Source organism: Lytechinus variegatus, chromosome 13 (assembly GCF_018143015.1).
Source record: "Lytechinus variegatus isolate NC3 chromosome 13, Lvar_3.0, whole genome shotgun sequence".
NCBI classification, from domain to species: domain Eukaryota; kingdom Metazoa; phylum Echinodermata; class Echinoidea; order Temnopleuroida; family Toxopneustidae; genus Lytechinus; species Lytechinus variegatus.
Window position 1 is genome coordinate 6,841,535 of NC_054752.1, and position 17,929 is coordinate 6,859,463.

The following is a 17,929-nucleotide window of genomic DNA, read 5'->3' on the forward strand; positions in this document are numbered from 1 at the left end:
TTTAGGTTTGAATATCAAAAATTTTAAGCTCGCGCTTCGCGCTCGCATTATTTGACTAGTGAGATACATGTCCGTTTATTGGCACTGTCCTTATAAAAATATCTCTATTAGGTCAGTATACCTGGCAACTGGGCGCGCTTTGCGAGCTCACTAGGCAGTTCCAAGTTTTTGCTGGTGCCCCCCAATGCCGTGACCCACGGTACGCCACTGATTATACTGATTTTATGACAGGAATAATTCTGACAGATCTGACTGCAATTTTGACAACAATTTTCATACTTTAAAAATAGCTTACTCTAAAGAATGATAACAAGGTTGATTTCTATTCCATTAGGTTTTCCTTGTATTATTTTCTTTGACCAACAAGAATGTTTTAAGTCTTAATGATATTCTGAAAAGATTCGGTAAACTTGAACACAAACTTCAATTTCGTCATTTCCAAATGCTCTATGGCATCAATGGCATGATGAGCCAAAAATTTTGAGGGGCCAAGCATGGCATACAGAGCAAAATTGTAGGTTTCAAAATCAACAAATTTTGGATTGTGCTTGCATAAATTATTGTTAAGTAAGGTTCGCATTCAATTTACACAAAAAAAAATGCTTAGAATGTCTAGTTTTTATGTCGAAATAGTACAAATTTTGAGCTCGCACTTTGCGCTCGCATTATTTGATTGGTAAGTTATGTATCCTATTTATGAGTCACTAAATGCAGTCCAGAACAGCTTCCTTTTCTGGTCAGTAAAAATTTCAGCTTGTGTTTTGTGCTCGCGTTAATTTGTTTAGTAAGATGCACACCTTTTTCATGATTACAAAAACAGCTCAAAATATTTAAATTTCATTTCTTATTACATCTTATTACAACATCTCGCAAGGATGCCCTTTTAACAGTGATTAGCACCATAATTGACCCAAAATCAAGTTTTACAACTTCAAAATTGATTTTTTTTTTCAAAACCACTTGCTCGCTATGCTTTCTATAGCGGGAAATTAAAGCCTAAATCAAAATATCTGTCTTATCAATTAGAAATCCCTTATAAAAGCTTTGCTGAACTGCACCAAAATTCTCATTTTGACTTATATTGTAAGTGCATTTTTGGCTTTGACCTCCCCCCCCCAAAAAAAAAAAATTACATTCTGCCTCCCCTGTACCAGGTAGAGGAGAAAGACATATGTTGAGAATGGGCATGCCAGGATCAGATCACCTTGGTAATAATAATTATTGCAATGTGAATCTCGCTCACACCTTTTATACATTGGTCCTGTGTGTCATGTATGCCGCCTAAGCATTGTTGTCTATTTTTTTTCTTCCATGTATTGTACAATTGAAATGCCTTGGCCTTGGCCTTGAGGTTTTCAGGCCTTGGCCTTGGCCTTGGGTTTCCATGCCTTGGCCTCAGCCTTGGTTATTGAAGCCTTGGCCTTGGGTATTAAAGCCTTGGCCTTGGCCTTGGCCTTGGAGGTTTGAGCCTTGACTACAACACTGACACACACACACCGGTCAGATCCCTCGTCAGATAACTAAATGGACCTAACTAAGGATCCATGGATAAACAGCTTTTCAATCGTACCAATCATGCCATTTTTGTATTTGTCTGGTCATGGACCCATGGTCTGGTTTAGATTATAGTTTTTAACAATGACTATTAAATCATGCCTTATGCTAGATAAAAGGCGAATGCTTCGATACAGTGGCTTTGATCCAACTGAAGCATTTAACTGTTATCATTGTTCAAATCCAATCTACACCCAATATCCTGAATATGTTAAGCCTAGTCAGACAAAACGAGGCGTGAGGGACCCGGGGGGGGGGGGCATGCCATTCCCACGTCTTCCATACATTCCATTTACTTACAGGGCGCAGCAATTGACCTGTTAATTTTCTTTATACCATTTTTAATACCCCTAAATAGCTCTATCATGCATGTGATCCCTCGATTCTCCACTGAATACGCGTCGACTTATCAATAGCGAGTTTTCCGTTTCACGATGCACGACGTACGGATTCATTCAGCAACATATAGAATTGGCCAGAATTGCTTTTCATGACAAAGAACAACCAAAACGTCATAGTTGAAAATTGGTACATCAAACCAGTGTAATTTCGTCCTGGCCTCTAGAAAAACAACATATTTGCATTTTTCGTCAGCTCTGATATTTAAATTTGGACGAAACTGCATGTTGTTGCGGTTCACCGATTTTCGACGAAGTCTTCTCCCTTGTTCATTGTCATCCTTGTCATTTGACGGGCATTGCCAATTATATTTACTTTGTTCTCGAATTAGTCTCGGTACCAGTTGCGAAAACTCAATAGTGCAGATGGGAGCCATTAATTGACATGCACCTGCGATCAAGCATGAGTCCATAAAACGATTACCTCGATATTCCCAATTTTGAGTTCTGGATTCATTACATACACAAACTTCTGGTCTATACTGACGCCATATACTTCTCTTCTGAAAATAACTACGTATATATGTTGGTATTATATATATATATATTGGTAAGTTTCTTTTCTTTATTTTGTCTTTAATTATCAAATGAATAGAGAACATGCTGCATGTTAGCTGGGAACTCCCTGTTTGTATAAGTCCGTACTATATTGGCTTACAGTGGATGTAGAAGTTGCCACAGAAATGAAAACTTGCATTTGGGTTTGAGTGCGTGTATGAGTGGTGAAGGTGGATGGGCCGGGGTGGCCGTGTGCGGGTGTGTCGGAGGGGGAGGGGTAGAATTGACATGGTTGCTGGTTAAAAGATCGATCGATATACACGAGGGGATTATTCTGCAAATATGAAAGCTATATATGGGGTCATAATTATATCCGCAGCTGCACTGGGGGAGGGGTATACTAGGCTATCAAACCGCCCTTCATTGTGAAAAAAATATTTTTTTAGCTGAAAATGTTAAAATTCATAGAAGTGTGAACCATATTCTTGAATTTCACCATTTAAGATGTGATGTTTCCTCGTGTTGAGCTCTAGGTCTTCCCACTGTCCCCTCACTATGTTCACACCCTGTCCGAAATTAGCAAGATAGTGCCCTAATTAATTGCAACTGAAAATAAAAGTGCAAGGAGAATTGTATGAGAAATGTTTCGCAGGGTAAGTTTGATTTCGCCCTTTCCCCTTGACAGAGCGTGAAAACGTGCATTTCTGCGCAAACAGATTTCTGCAAGCTTTACAAAAATGGACAGTCCCCACTCAAGTGTAACATTCTGTCAAAACTTTTACTTTCATTGGATAGATGAGACCCAAACCCAAGATCATGCGAAAAAATTACCCATATGTTGTATATTTTTTAATTCCCAGGACTTTTTCAAAGTGTAAACTTTTTTTGATACGCACTGTATAGTACTGCTCGAGCCAATAGGTGGCGTTGACTCGACATAACCCATAACTGCCTTACGTGTTATAACTCATAAACCAAAATGTATGACCAATTGATGCTGAAGAGATATAGCTTATGTGGTTCCCTGTCCCGGTTTCCTGTAAACACAGACATTATTATTATCTTTATTACGCCTCTTATTTTTGCAGTGCGTGCATGCTACGGTTAAAAAACAACAACAAACAAACAAGCCCTATAGGCCTACCAACTAGAGCTTTAATGGGTGTATGAAATGTTGTTTACTTCAATACTCTCTTCCATGGACAATAGATCGGAGGCCTATTTTGCTCCAATGATTTGAATCTGGTAGAAAAGCTGATTGACCTTGCATTTTTTGAAATTATATATGTTTCAACCAGAAAGGAAAACACTATGTGGTTGTCAGTTACAATTATTGCCATTTTCTGGCGGAAATTGAGCTATTCATACCGTACGTCAGATGTAGTGTAAAACCTTGGTCAGTACTTTTTTGATGCATTTTTTGTAATCTCTAATTGACGTTTCCCCAATTGTTTTTTAAACAATTTTAAATTCAAACTGGACATCAGGAGCAGGGGCGGATCCAAAATTTTTCAAAGGGGGGGGATTTTTTACTGGAAAATTTTGACCAGCAAAAAAAAAGGAAAAAGAAAAAGGAAGGTCCTCAATAGCGTATGCATAACATATTCCCCTTATTTTTGGTGTCTCTAAAAGGAGGGCACGGGCAGAATGTGGTCCTATATACACCTGGATCTGCCAGTTATTAGGGAGACTTATCCTTAGGGCGTTATATTCCTACCTACCTCAGATATTAATGATCTCATATATCATTTGTATACATAAAAAATTACTGAAAACTGTTTTTGCAATCTTCACTATATAAAATTTAGTGGTTGTTCAACGGTTTAACACGTTGATACAAGTGCGTATGCTGGTTTGAGCATGGAGAGGTACACATCCGGGGAATTGGGACTAAAGTGGCATGGGGTACACATCTTCATTGGAGAGGTGGAACTAAAGTTTGGAAAATCAGCTGTTGAGAACAGAAGGGGTATAACTTTCGTTGTGCTTGGCAGTGTCGAAACTCCACTGCCTCAGCAGGAGGATGCACGCCGACAAAAAAAGTCCTTATAGCCAAAGGCTAGACATAATATATCCTCCTATAAATCGGTTTATGTCCCTACTTTAAAAAGCTTTCCACTGGCAAGAGAAACCGTAAAAAAAGCCTCGTAATGTATACTTTAACTATATCTCCAAACCTACCAGGGGATCTGCCTCAGACCCCACGCAGTAGGGGCCCATTATCAGTTCTAAATGGCTCTTTAAAGGTCAAGTCCACCCCAGAAGAATGTTGATTTGAATCAATAGAGAAAAATCAGACAAGCACAATGCTGAAAATTTCATCAAAATCGGATGTAAAATAAGAAAGTTATGACATTTCAAAGTTTCGCTTATTTTCAACAAAATAGTTATATGAACGGGCCAGTTACATCCAAATGAGAGAGTCGATGATGTCACTCACTCACTATTTCTTTTGTTTTTTATTGTTTGAATTATACAATATTTCAATTTTTACGAATTTGACGATTAGGACCTCCTTGCCTGAAGCACAAAATGTTACAATAATAGAATTCCACGTAGGCAGGGAGGAATGAAACTTCATTTCACATGACAATGACGAGAAAATGAAAATATTTCATATTTCATATAATAAATTACAAAAGAAATAGTGAGTGAGTGATGTCATCAACTCTCTCATTTGGATGTAACTGGCTCGTTCATATAACTATTTTGTTGAAAATAAGCGAAATTTTAAAATGCCATAACTTTCTTATTTTTAGCTATATGTACCCACGATTTGATTAAAATGGCTGTAATATCAAGAGGTTTCGGGGGTTCTACCCCCGGACTTCCCCGCGTAGCACTGGCGTACAAAATAATGTAAGGGTTTGGGCCATGGCCCCCAAAGTTTCAACGACGAAAACCAAAAAAGAATAGGAAAGAAAAGCAATGGAAAATGCAAGATATGATGTTAATGTCTGTTTATCGTGTCAAAATCTATCTCAAAGTTAGATTCTCATGAAAAGGTGATTTTTCTCTCTCGCTTGCTTCGCTTGCTTGGGACTTATATTCAACGTTTTGTCACGCGCCATACTGTGCCCCCCTCTTTCTTTTTTTTTATAACTCATCACGCTCCTGCCGCATAGATCGTGTTCACAGTGGCGTACAGACCAGGAAAAATAAGCGAAAAGGAAAGAGAGAAGGGTGAAATGTGATATTATTTTAAAAACTTTGTTAGTTTATCACAAAATTTGATAGTAACGTAAAAATAATATAGAGGTTTTTGTTCCCTCCCCCTGGCCACCGACCCCTGTTAGGCCCCTGCCTGGAATGACGTGTAATCGAACTTGAAATCATGACTCTTTGTAATTAAACTAGCATTACCGATATCTTTGGAATAAAGAGAAAATAATAATGTTGTCATGTATTTATATTGTTAAAGCTCGCATGCGTTACAATGAAGTGGCGTTGCACTGGCGTTAAAATACATTAATGCATTTATATAATATTACATTGCAGATATTTATCGCAAGACAAGGTTTCGCGAAAATGGCCAGTGATCTGTTTGGCAACCAGGAGATGAAAATACTGATGATTGGATTGGGAGGTGCTGGAAAGACCACTATCCTACAAAAAATCAATCTTGGAGACATTGTCCCTAGTACTCCATCACCGGGTAAGAATTAGTTTTAATATGTAAACAAAAATATAGACCTACTATCAGATGTTTAAAGACAATAGAACTAGCATGGATGTACAAGACACACATGCGGTATATGACGTCAAACGAACCCCCAAAATGAAAGCCCTATACCTTTGTTTTCTCGATTTACACCGGGAGCAAAACCTCATAGGGGTCTGTTTAATGAGTTCGTACAACCCGCACCACAGAAAAGGTTTGACATCACTACTAGTTAGTATGGCCATCTAGATCACTGATAGGTAGGTAGTAGTCTCAAATTGTGGTATCACTTTTTATCTACAGTCGAATTAAAAGAGCGATGTAAAATAGCAAACAATTGAAAGAAATCAATAACCTTTGAGGGGAAGGTGAAATGTAAGTTGCCATATTTTCGCTTGTATAATGCGTCATTGCATGTATCGAAATGTTGCTGGGTGATAGCCTTCATGTTACAGTAACATTTGAAAGTGAAATTTAGATTTCGAACCTTCAAAATTTAGGAGTACACTTATGACCAGTATCCATTTCCATCTCAAGTAGATATGAAAAAAGTGAGATGAAAAAGTGATTTTGTTATGTTAATCATGTGGCGCTCTATAAGACTACAGTGGGAATAGATATGCGTTATTATAACAAAATGAAGATTTTTCCATATTTTAAACATTTCAGATATGTTTTAACTATACCCCGCGAACTACTATTCACAATCTTCACAATGTTTGAAAATCTTCCTTTTTTATGAAAAATGTATATTTAATCCCACTGTAGTTTTATAGAACGTCACATATTCAAACACACAAAATCACTTTATCATCCCATGCAGTTATTTCATATCTACTTAAGATGGAAATTGGCATTGGCCATGAATGTATTCCTATTTTGAAGGTTCGAAATCAAAATTTCACTTCAAACTCTTAACCCTTTATGCGCCTTAAGCACTCTACAGAGTGGATTTGGCGCTTTATAAGTCACATTATTATCATTATTATTATTATTAATATTATTATTATTCTTTGTATTCTTAATACTATCATTATTATTATTATGATTATTATCAATACGTACTGTCCTTTAATTACGTCATAATGATACTTTGTGCAGGTTTCAACGTAGAGACGGTAGAATACAAGAAGACAACCATCATAGCATGGGATGTTGGTGGTCAAGACAAGATTAGGCCACAATGGAGGGAGATGTTTCCGAACACACAGGGTGAGCCCTACTTAAATTTTGTTTTATTTAACCGCAAACAACAAACGAGTTGGTCTGATGATGTCACATCTCCACATACGTTTTTCTTATGTTATATGAAATCATAATTGTTTCATTTTTTCATAAATGTGTAAATGATGTTTTGCCATTAGGATGAAATAAGTTGCAGCAGGAAATAACTAATTTAATCAGTTGTCAACCCAATTGTTTTAGTTCTTGGATTTTTTTTAATAAACCTAATTTTATTTAATAAAATACAAAATAACAAGTTGGGATATGACATCATCGGCCCACCTAATGGATATTCACGAAAACATGCCTAGAACTGTTTCACCGGAATAGTGCAATTCAATAACTTCGTTATTTTTTGACATTTTTTTTTTGCTTTTTGCTGTGTGAAATTTTACTCAATTTATTTAGAGAAACATAATTATCTTCAGCCCTAAACATCCCTTCAATTTATGAGTATAAAAAACACCTACTGAGAAATGCTAAAAATTATTCCGTTCAAAAGTTATACAGCATTTTGATTTAGTTGTTGAGTATATTATGAAGCCAGCATTCCATAGAACTGTGGATTAAATTAAAATTCTAGTTTAGACAAGACAAGACATCTATCACGCTATTTCCAATGGACACATCATCGGTTGTGTGACCGCACTAGCATTAAAAATATTTACTCTCAAGGGGGCGGGCGGGCGCGAACCGGTTGCTAATTCCTTGTTGTTTGCTTCAGCATTGCTCGAGCTACTATTGCTTTGTTCTAAAATTCCACACACTAAGCGCATGACCAACTTCAACCCTGCATGGGCTTAACGCTATAAACCATAAACCTAAGATAAAACCCTATTGCAACCCTAACCCTAAATCATAGACGAATGAGAGCAATTGTCAGAGGAGCAAATGTGTCAGCAATAATCGTTCGTGTCCAGACACTGAAATGAAACAGACTTGAAACGGACTTAGATTGACGATTGGATACCATGCACGACCCCCAAATCGCGTAAAGGGATCTCTTTTTCAAGATTGGGCACGTTACGTATACGTAACGTAATCATGGTAATAAGGGTGTCAAAAACACTATAAGACTGAAAAAGGGGTATATATTTCGCTAGGAAAGCTACATAGAATCTAGTACTTGTTTGCGGTCAAATTTGCAAGAAAATACTAAATGTAATGCTTTATAAAGGATGTGCTTTTTGCTGGGCTTTTTGTCCTAACACTATTCTGAAGTCAGGTTTAACTCTTAGACCATTGTCTAAGTCTGCGCAGAAATTATGGGGAGCCAAAAACTCTAACATTCTGTTTATAATGTATTGTATATTTCCTATGTTTAAAATTTTGTTTCCTTTTGCTATCATAATGATGAGAAATGCTTCAAAATACTTCACTTACCAATCTCAGACAATTTGGGTGCCATATGAATTATTAAATTGGATGTGCACTGTTAGTGATTTGTGCCCCAATCGGCGGCTATCCACAGTTAAACCGGGTGTCTGGAAAACGAAGACCGAAGACCGGGGACACGTATCACACTCGTGTGAAAGCGTTTGTAGTTCACGCACGAAGCGTGTACAAAGCAGTGCAAAGTGTGTACAAAACACGTGCGCGGGTTAGAATGGACTTTGGACCTTGCCCCCTACACATGTTCTCCCATTGACATAACGCATGTCCCCGGTCTTCGATCTTCGTTTTCCAGACCTGTTGTTGGGTGTCTGGAAAACGAAGACAGAAGACCGGGGCCATCGCATCCGTCTAGCTAAAATAAACCATTATTATATTCAGATCAAATTCAGGAATATTCTGATATTGGATATGTAATCAGTTATAATTGGCTGATAAGTTAATGATTAATTGTATGGATATCGTGATCATGGTGATGTGAATGATAATTGATTGAGCATCGCGCTCAGCTGGCATTTGCAATACTACCATTGACATAACACATGTCCCCGGTCTTCGATCTTCGTTTTCCAGACCTGTTGTTGGGTGTCTGGAAAACGAAGACAGAAGACCGGGGATCGACATAATTTTGTCTAGCTAAGATAGGCCTATAATATTCAGCACCAGTTCAATAATATTTTGATCTTGGATACGTCATCTGCTATGTAATGAATTATGATTGGTTGATAAGTTAATGATTAATTGTATGGATATCGTAATGTGAATGATAATTGATTGAGCAATATATCGCGCTCAGCTCAGCTGGCATTAAAATTTTATACCATTGACATAACGCATGTCCCCGGTCTTCGATCTTCGTTTTCCAGACCTGTTGTTGGGTGTCTGGAAAACGAAGACAGAAGACCGGGGCCATCGCATCCGTCTAGCTAAAATAAACCATTATTATATTCAGATCAAATTCAGGAATATTCTGATATTGGATATGTAATGAATTATGATTGGTTAATGATTAATTGTATGGATATCGTAATGTGAATGGTAATTGATTGAGCAATATATCGCGCTCAGCTCAGCTGGCATTAAAATTTTATACCATTGACATAACGCATGTCCCCGGTCTTCGATCTTCGTTTTCCAGACCTGTTGTTGGGTGTCTGGAAAACGAAGACAGAAGACCGGGGCCATCGCATCCGTCTAGCTAAAATAAACCATTATTATATTCAGATCAAATTCAGGAATATTCTGATATTGGATATGTAATGAATTATGATTGGTTAATGATTAATTGTATGGATATCGTAATGTGAATGATAATTGATTGAGCAATATATCGCGCTCAGCTCAGCTGGCATTAAAATTTTATACCATTGACATAACGCATGTCCCCGGTCTTCGATCTTCGTTTTCCAGACCTGTTGTTGGGTGTCTGGAAAACGAAGACAGAAGACCGGGGCCATCGCATCCGTCTAGCTAAAATAAACCATTATTATATTCAGATCAAATTCAGGAATATTCTGATATTGGATATGTAGTCAGTTATGATTGGTTGATAAGTTAATGATTAATTGTATGGATATCGTTATCAGCTAGGGCATAATTAATACATAACAATTATAACGTACAATACACCTCATACTGCGCAATCACGTACAAGCAGTCTCAACTTAACTGCCGTTTGCAACTACCATTGACATTACGCGTGTCCCCGGTCTTCGTTTTCCAGACCTGTTGTTGGGTGTCTGGAAACGAAGACAGAAGACCGGGGATCACTTCAATCCGTCTAGCTAAAATAAACCATTATTATATTCAGATCAAATTCAGGAATATTCTGATATTGGATATGTGATCAGTTATGATTGGTTGATAAGTTAATGATTAATATTGTATGGATATCGTGATGTGAATGATAATTGATTGAGCTATATCGCGCTCAGCTGGCATTTGCAATTTTACTACCATTGACATAACACATGTCCCCGGTCTTCGATCTTCGTTTTCCAGACCTGTTGTTGGGTGTCTGGAAAACGAAGACAGAAGACCGGGGATCGCATCGATCCGTCTAGCTAAAATAAACCATTATTTTATTCAGCACCAGTTCAAGAATATTTTGATCTTGGATACGTCATCTGCTATGATTGGCTGCGGAGAAGTAATGGTTATTTGTGTGAATGGTTCTAGGACAATTACCCCCCGGACAATTACCCCCCGGACAACTACCCCCCTGACAATTACCCCCCGAGGACAATTACCAACCGGACAATTACGCCCCGGACAATTACCCCCCGGACAACTACCCCCGGACAACTACCCCCTGGACAATCCCCCGGACAATTCCCCCCGGACAACTACCCCCCGAACCCCGGACAATAAGCCCCCCTGAGGATACTTTCCCCCGGACAATTATCTTCGAGGACAATTACCCCCTGGACAGTTACCCTGGACAATAACCCCCGAGGACAATTATCCCCCGGACAATTACGACTGCCTGAGGACAATTACGTACAAGCAGTCTCAACTTAACTGTCGTTTGCAACTATTTTACTACCATTGACATTACACGTGTCCCCGGTCTTCGTTTTCCAGACCTGTTGTTGGGTGTCTGGAAAACGAAGACAGAAGACCGGGGATCGCATCCGTCTAGCTAAAATAAACCATTATTATATTCAGATCAAATTCAGAAATATTCTGATATTGGATATGTAATCAGTTATAATTTGCTAATAAATTAATGATTAATTGTATGGATATCGTGATGCATGATAATTGATTGAGCAATATATCGCGCTCAACTCAGCTGGTATTAAAATTTTTACTACCGTTGACATAACGCATGTCCCCGGTCTTCGATCTTCGTTTTCCAGACCTGTTGTTGGGTGTCTGGAAAACGAAGACCGAAGACCGGGGACACGCGTAATGTCAATGGTAGTAAAATAGTTGCAAACGGCAGTTAAGTTGAGACTGCTTGTACGTAATTGTCCTCAGGCAGGGGTAATTGTCCGGGGGAGAATTGTCCTCGGGGGTTATTGTCCAGGGGGTAATTGTCCTCGATGATAATTGTCAGGGGGTAAGTGTCCTCGGGGGGCTTATTGTCCGGGGGTAGTTGTTTGGGGGGTAGTTGTCCGGGGGAATTGTCCGGGGGTGATTGTCCAGGGGGGTAGTTGTCCGGGGGGTAGTTAAATTGTCCGGGGGGTAATTGTCCTCGGGGGGTAATTTTACCGGGGGTAGTTGTCCGGGGGGTAATTGTCTGGGGGGTAATTGTCCTAGAACCATTCACACAAATAACCATAACTTATCCGCAGCCAATCAAGGCAGATGACGTTATCCAAGATCAAAATATTCTTGAACTGGTGCTGAATGTTATAGGCCTATCTTAGCTACACAAAATTATACGCGATCCCCGGTCTTCTGTCTTCGTTTTCCAGACACCCAACAACAGGTCTGGAAAACGAAGATCGAAGACCGGGGACATGTGTTATGTCAATGGTAGTAAAATTGCAAATGCCAGCTGAGCGCGATATATTGCTCAATCAATTATCATTCACATCACGATATCCATACAATATTAATCATTAACTTATCAACCAATCATAACTGATCACATATCCAATATCAGAATATTCCTGAATTTGATCTGAATATAATAATGGTTTATTTTAGCTAGACGGATTGAAGCGATCCCCGGTCTTCTGTCTTCGTTTTCCAGACACCCAACAACAGGTCTGGAAAACGAAGACCGAAGACCGGGGACACGCGTAATGTCAATGGTAGTTGCAAACGGCAGTTAAGTTGAGACTGCTTGTACGTGATTGCGCAGTATGAGGTGTATTGTACGTTATAATTGTTATGTATTAATTATGCCCTAGCTGATAACGATATCCATACAATTAATCATTAACTTATCAACCATAACTGACTACATATCCAATATCAGAATATTCCTGAATTTGATCTGAATATAATAATGGTTTATTTTAGCTAGACGGATGCGATGGCCCCGGTCTTCTGTCTTCGTTTTCCAGACACCCAACAACAGGTCTGGAAAACGAAGATCGAAGACCGGGGACATGCGTTATGTCAATGGTATAAAATTTTAATGCCAGCTGAGCTGAGCGCGATATATTGCTCAATCAATTATCATTCACATTACGATATCCATACAATTAATCATTAACCAATCATAATTCATTACATATCCAATATCAGAATATTCCTGAATTTGATCTGAATATAATGATGGTTTATTTTAGCTAGACGGATGCGATGGCCCCGGTCTTCTGTCTTCGTTTTCCAGACACCCAACAACAGGTCTGGAAAACGAAGATCGAAGACCGGGGACATGCGTTATGTCAATGGTATAAAATTTTAATGCCAGCTGAGCTGAGCGCGATATATTGCTCAATATCAATTATCATTCACATTACGATATCCATACAATTAATCATTAACCAATCATAATTCATTACATATCCAATATCAGAATATTCCTGAATTTGATCTGAATATAATAATGGTTTATTTTAGCTAGACGGATGCGATGGCCCCGGTCTTCTGTCTTCGTTTTCCAGACACCCAACAACAGGTCTGGAAAACGAAGATCGAAGACCGGGGACATGCGTTATGTCAATGGTATAAAATTTTAATGCCAGCTGAGCTGAGCGCGATATATTGCTCAATATCAATTATCATTCACATTACGATATCCATACAATTAATCATTAACCAATCATAATTCATTACATATCCAATATCAGAATATTCCTGAATTTGATCTGAATATAATAATGGTTTATTTTAGCTAGACGGATGCGATGGCCCCGGTCTTCTGTCTTCGTTTTCCAGACACCCAACAACAGGTCTGGAAAACGAAGATCGAAGACCGGGGACATGCGTTATGTCAATGGGAGAACATGTGTAGGGGGCAAGGTCCAAAGTCCATTCTAACCCGCGCACGTGTTTTGTACACACTTTGCACTGCTTTGTACACACTTCGTGCGTGAACTACAAACGCTTTCACACGAGTGTGATATGTGTCCCCGGTCTTCGGTCTTCGTTTTCCAGACACCCCAGTTAAACCTCAACTTTAAACCAGGGTTTAATTTAATCCCGAGTTCAGAATACGGGCCAATGCGTTTAGAGTCAGATTTGAGCGAGGTGTGGGAGGTGGAGGTATACCATTCTGGTTAATGAACCATGCTGACATCAAACCTAGACTATGGAGGCGAAATGTTGACGTCATTGTGAAGGAAGGGTTTGTGGATCACTCGGGGACTACCTGCATCATATGCAGACACATCAGAAAGCATCAGACTCACACACAAATTGGAGGAAGAGAACTCAGTCCCTTTTCTGGACATCAGAATAGTGGGAAAAAAAGAAGATGGAATTGCAAAGCTGTTGGTGTTCAGGAACAAAGTACACCCCGGCCAATATCTGCACGTCACGAATCACTTCACAACATCCTCTCCATCAGAAACTTGGAGTCTATCGCACTCTTAATTCTTGACAGGGCACTGTCTCAGAACCATGCACATGATGTTCAGATTGATGAAGACTTCATCAAAACAAGCCTCAAGAAATGTGCCTATCCAGACTATTTTTTTTCTTCAGAAGACAGATCCCCCTTCACAAGATCGAGAAAAAAAGGAAGCTGTGTGAACCCTTTCTAAGTCAGTGACCATGCAGCTCAAAGGAATCATCCAATAAACTGGAATAAGAGCCAGGTCCTAGCTAGAGATATGACAAATACACAAGATGGATCAGGGAGGCCATTCACATCCAGAAGAACCATGCACTTTCTATGAACAGAGAGACTGGACAATAATATACTTTCTACTCTACATTAATCCTCAACAGACTTCCGCGCTGCCGATACCTTCAACAACGCACCAATTCCTTTGAAGATGCGAGTCAAATCACAATGGAGAGCCGAGAGGCTATTTTGTTCGAAAGTTGATAGACCGGGACAGAATCGGTATCTCTTGACTATGGACAACGACATATTTGCAATTGTTCTTCTACGGCAAATCTTCGGATCATCTGCTGTCCCAGTCGACGAACTTCTGACAAAAGTCTCATTGTGATTTTTATTGCATTTTCAAGGGAATAGATGCGTTATAGAGAGTTTATGCGGAGTAAAGCGAAAACTCCATTACCTCATCTATGGCGAGTCAGCCCTAGCTAGTCTGAAGAAGTCGGCCGGAAGTCTGCAGAAAGGGGGGCAGAAACAAGGTGAAAGCTCACCGCCACTATGTGTTAATTGTTTGTGATTCGTATGGCGTTGTTTTGCCATTCAGGCGTAGAGCTTTATTCAATAGTGTATATATTTCTGGATTTGCTTGTGTACTCTTAAATAATCACAAGAAGGAGAAAAAGTGGTCACGCCACTATGTTTTAATTGTTTGTGATTCGTATGGCGTTCCATTTTTCATGGCTAATCGACTCGGCTAACTTCACCCCTAATTTGAGATCGTCCGGTTTTTCCTTTTTTATGTAATGGCGAACAAGATAAAAACCGAATTGATTGTGAAAAGATGGAAATTTGTTTGAATAATAAATTCCTACCAATCAGAAGAATCTCTTTACGTGACGATGTTGGTCGATCTTGTTCGGTTACGTTGGTGTGACTACGGCTGGTAAGGAATGACTGGTTTCACTTCGTAATTCCGAAGGTTCGTAATTCCGAAACATCTAAATTGCCTATACCTCGATGTTCGTTAATCCGAACATTTGTGGCGTTATTCCGAAGGTTCGATATTCCGAAAACAAAATAAGGTTTGATGTTCCGAAGGTTCGTTAATCCGAAAACGAAATAAGGTTCGTTGTTCCGAAGGTTCGTTAATAGTCCGAAAACGAAATAAGGTTCGTTAATCATTTAGTTTTCGGATTAACGAACCTTCGGAATTACGAACCTCATTTTGTTTTCGGAGTAACGAACCTTCGGAATTACGAACCTTCGAAAATACGAACCTTCGGAATATAGAACCTTCGGAATATCTGAACCTTCGGAATAACAAAGCTTCGGAATTACGAATGTATGCGGGAATGACTAAACCAGGGAGTTCTACTCCTAACTAAATAAACTGGACTCTGAAGTTATGAGGATATGAATGCTACATATAAAATCTACGTCTTGTGAATTCGTGCTTAAATGCCCAGGTTTAAATTTTCTTTGTTTGCATAATTTTTATACACTTTGTACAGGTATTATTTTTGTGGTAGACAGTCATGCAAGAGAGCTTAGCCTGGAAGCGAGAGACGAACTGAAACGTATTGCAGACGAAGACGGGCTCAAAGATGCAGTTATACTAGTATTTGCGAACAAACAGGTAAATGGTTCTTTTTTCCAATTTCGGGGATACGAAATATACTAAACGATGACATCGTATTTATGAGAAATCAGGCACGGCCGGACCCTGGGCGACTTTTAGGCATTTTATCTTTCTGTACCACATGACCTAGCGATTCGCGGGGAGGGGGGGGGGGGGGGCGGGGACTAGTAGCCCGCTGCCTTCTCTTCCTAGGGAGACCAATTAAAAATACAGGAAATTTTTCCCCATTAGCATGATGAGTGCTGATTGCATGTCCAAAAGTGGAGATTTCTTATTTTTTAAAGTTTACTTCTACTCTATTAGAGCCGCTCCTGAGAATCACAATCTCGCAGTTGGGAACCTCAATGGACACTACTTTAGATGATATAGAGCGATTGAGAAAAAAAAGCCCCCCCCCTAAAAAAGGGGGGGGGGGTCGCTAAAATACATTTAGAGCAGCGAGGCAGATTAAACGAATTCCGTATGATTATACCATTTATCATGCGATTAACCCATTAACCATTTTGTACAATTCACTGTTCGGCTATACACATTTCGTCTAATATCCACTTAGCCTAATAACAATCATGTAAACGATATCTTTAGGAACTAGACTTTCATGAGAAAAAATGCAAATGATGGTCATGCTAACACATTGGGTACATTTACATATATTTTGCATAATTTCCTATTTGATCAATGAGAATCGATTTAAATTTATTTATGATATACTCTATTACATATTATGTTTATATTTAAATTTGTTCGTAGTACGAAGTTATTTTTGTTATTGGTGATTTTGTTTTAAATGTAAACTGTTGCAATTTGGCTTTTGCCGAAAAAGAAAGTAATTGTAATAAAACATTTAGAATTGAATTGAATAAATTGAAATAGATTAAATGACGAATAGACTACTAGATTCCATGGGATTTTTTTTCATTGTTATCAAACGAAGGCTCTATTTTATTTTGAAATGAAAGGGAAAGAAATCAAACAAGTAAATAAAATAAAAGAGTGTTTGCTCTATTGCAGGATCTCCCAAATGCTATGGGAGTAGGTGAGGTTACAGAAGCTCTTGGTCTACATAATATGCGAAACCGTAAATGGTACATACAAGCATCAAGCGCTACCTCAGGAGACGGAATCTACGAAGGCTTCACGTGGCTGACAACAGAACTGCGTGGATAATAAAATAGCACAGGATTTTCTAACATTAAACATTTAGGCATATGCGCAGGCCTGTGTGCAGGCCTATTAAGTGCTCGTCTAACTCCAGAAATGAATTCTAAAAGATAGTGATTTTTTTTCGATGAGCTTGATCTTTTGGGGTGTTACAGAAAAACACTTGCACTTAATTGGAAAATCACCAAAGAAATTTACGATCGATAGATTAATTTCAACTATCAATTCGAACGTCTTGTTTCAGAAAAAAAATGAATGTAAATTTGCAATCAATTGCAAGACGGATTGATTTTGGGATGGGAAATGGACTAAAATGTATTGCAAGTTTCTTGCAACGCTCCATTAGGCATACATACACCACTCTCCCTCTCTCTCTCACTCACACACTCACCCCCCCCCACATTGTTCCCCGCCTGGATTCTTCGCGGGTTCACGGGTTGTAGTTTGCAACCGTTCGGAATATTCTACCTGTTCTTGCAAGGATTTTTTTGTTTGTTCTTTATTGTGGTGGTTTGGTGTGAATAACAGTAATGGATTATAGTATAATCATACACTGTAAAAACTGTGGTGTTAAAACTGACACCAATTGGTGTTAATAGAGGACCACACCCTGAGGTGTTAAAATTACACCCTAAAGATTGAACCTAACACCAGAGTGTAAATGTAACAACCAAAGGTGTTGTAATAACACCTATAGGTGTAAAACTAACACC

The 17,929-nt window shown here is 38.8% G+C and overlaps 1 protein-coding gene across 1 annotated transcript; it reads left to right on the forward strand.

The window, feature by feature from the left end:
- Positions 1 to 1,960: 1,960 nt before the first annotated feature.
- Positions 1,961 to 17,438, forward strand: LOC121426436 (ADP-ribosylation factor-like). The gene is made up of 5 exons (XM_041622735.1): positions 1,961 to 2,502; positions 5,949 to 6,105; positions 7,213 to 7,323; positions 15,928 to 16,052; positions 17,067 to 17,438. Exons 1-5 carry the CDS (start codon positions 2,476 to 2,478, stop codon positions 17,220 to 17,222), a joined length of 576 nt encoding a protein of 191 aa, XP_041478669.1. The 5' UTR covers positions 1,961 to 2,475; the 3' UTR covers positions 17,223 to 17,438.
- The last annotated feature ends 491 nt before the right edge of the window (positions 17,439 to 17,929 follow it).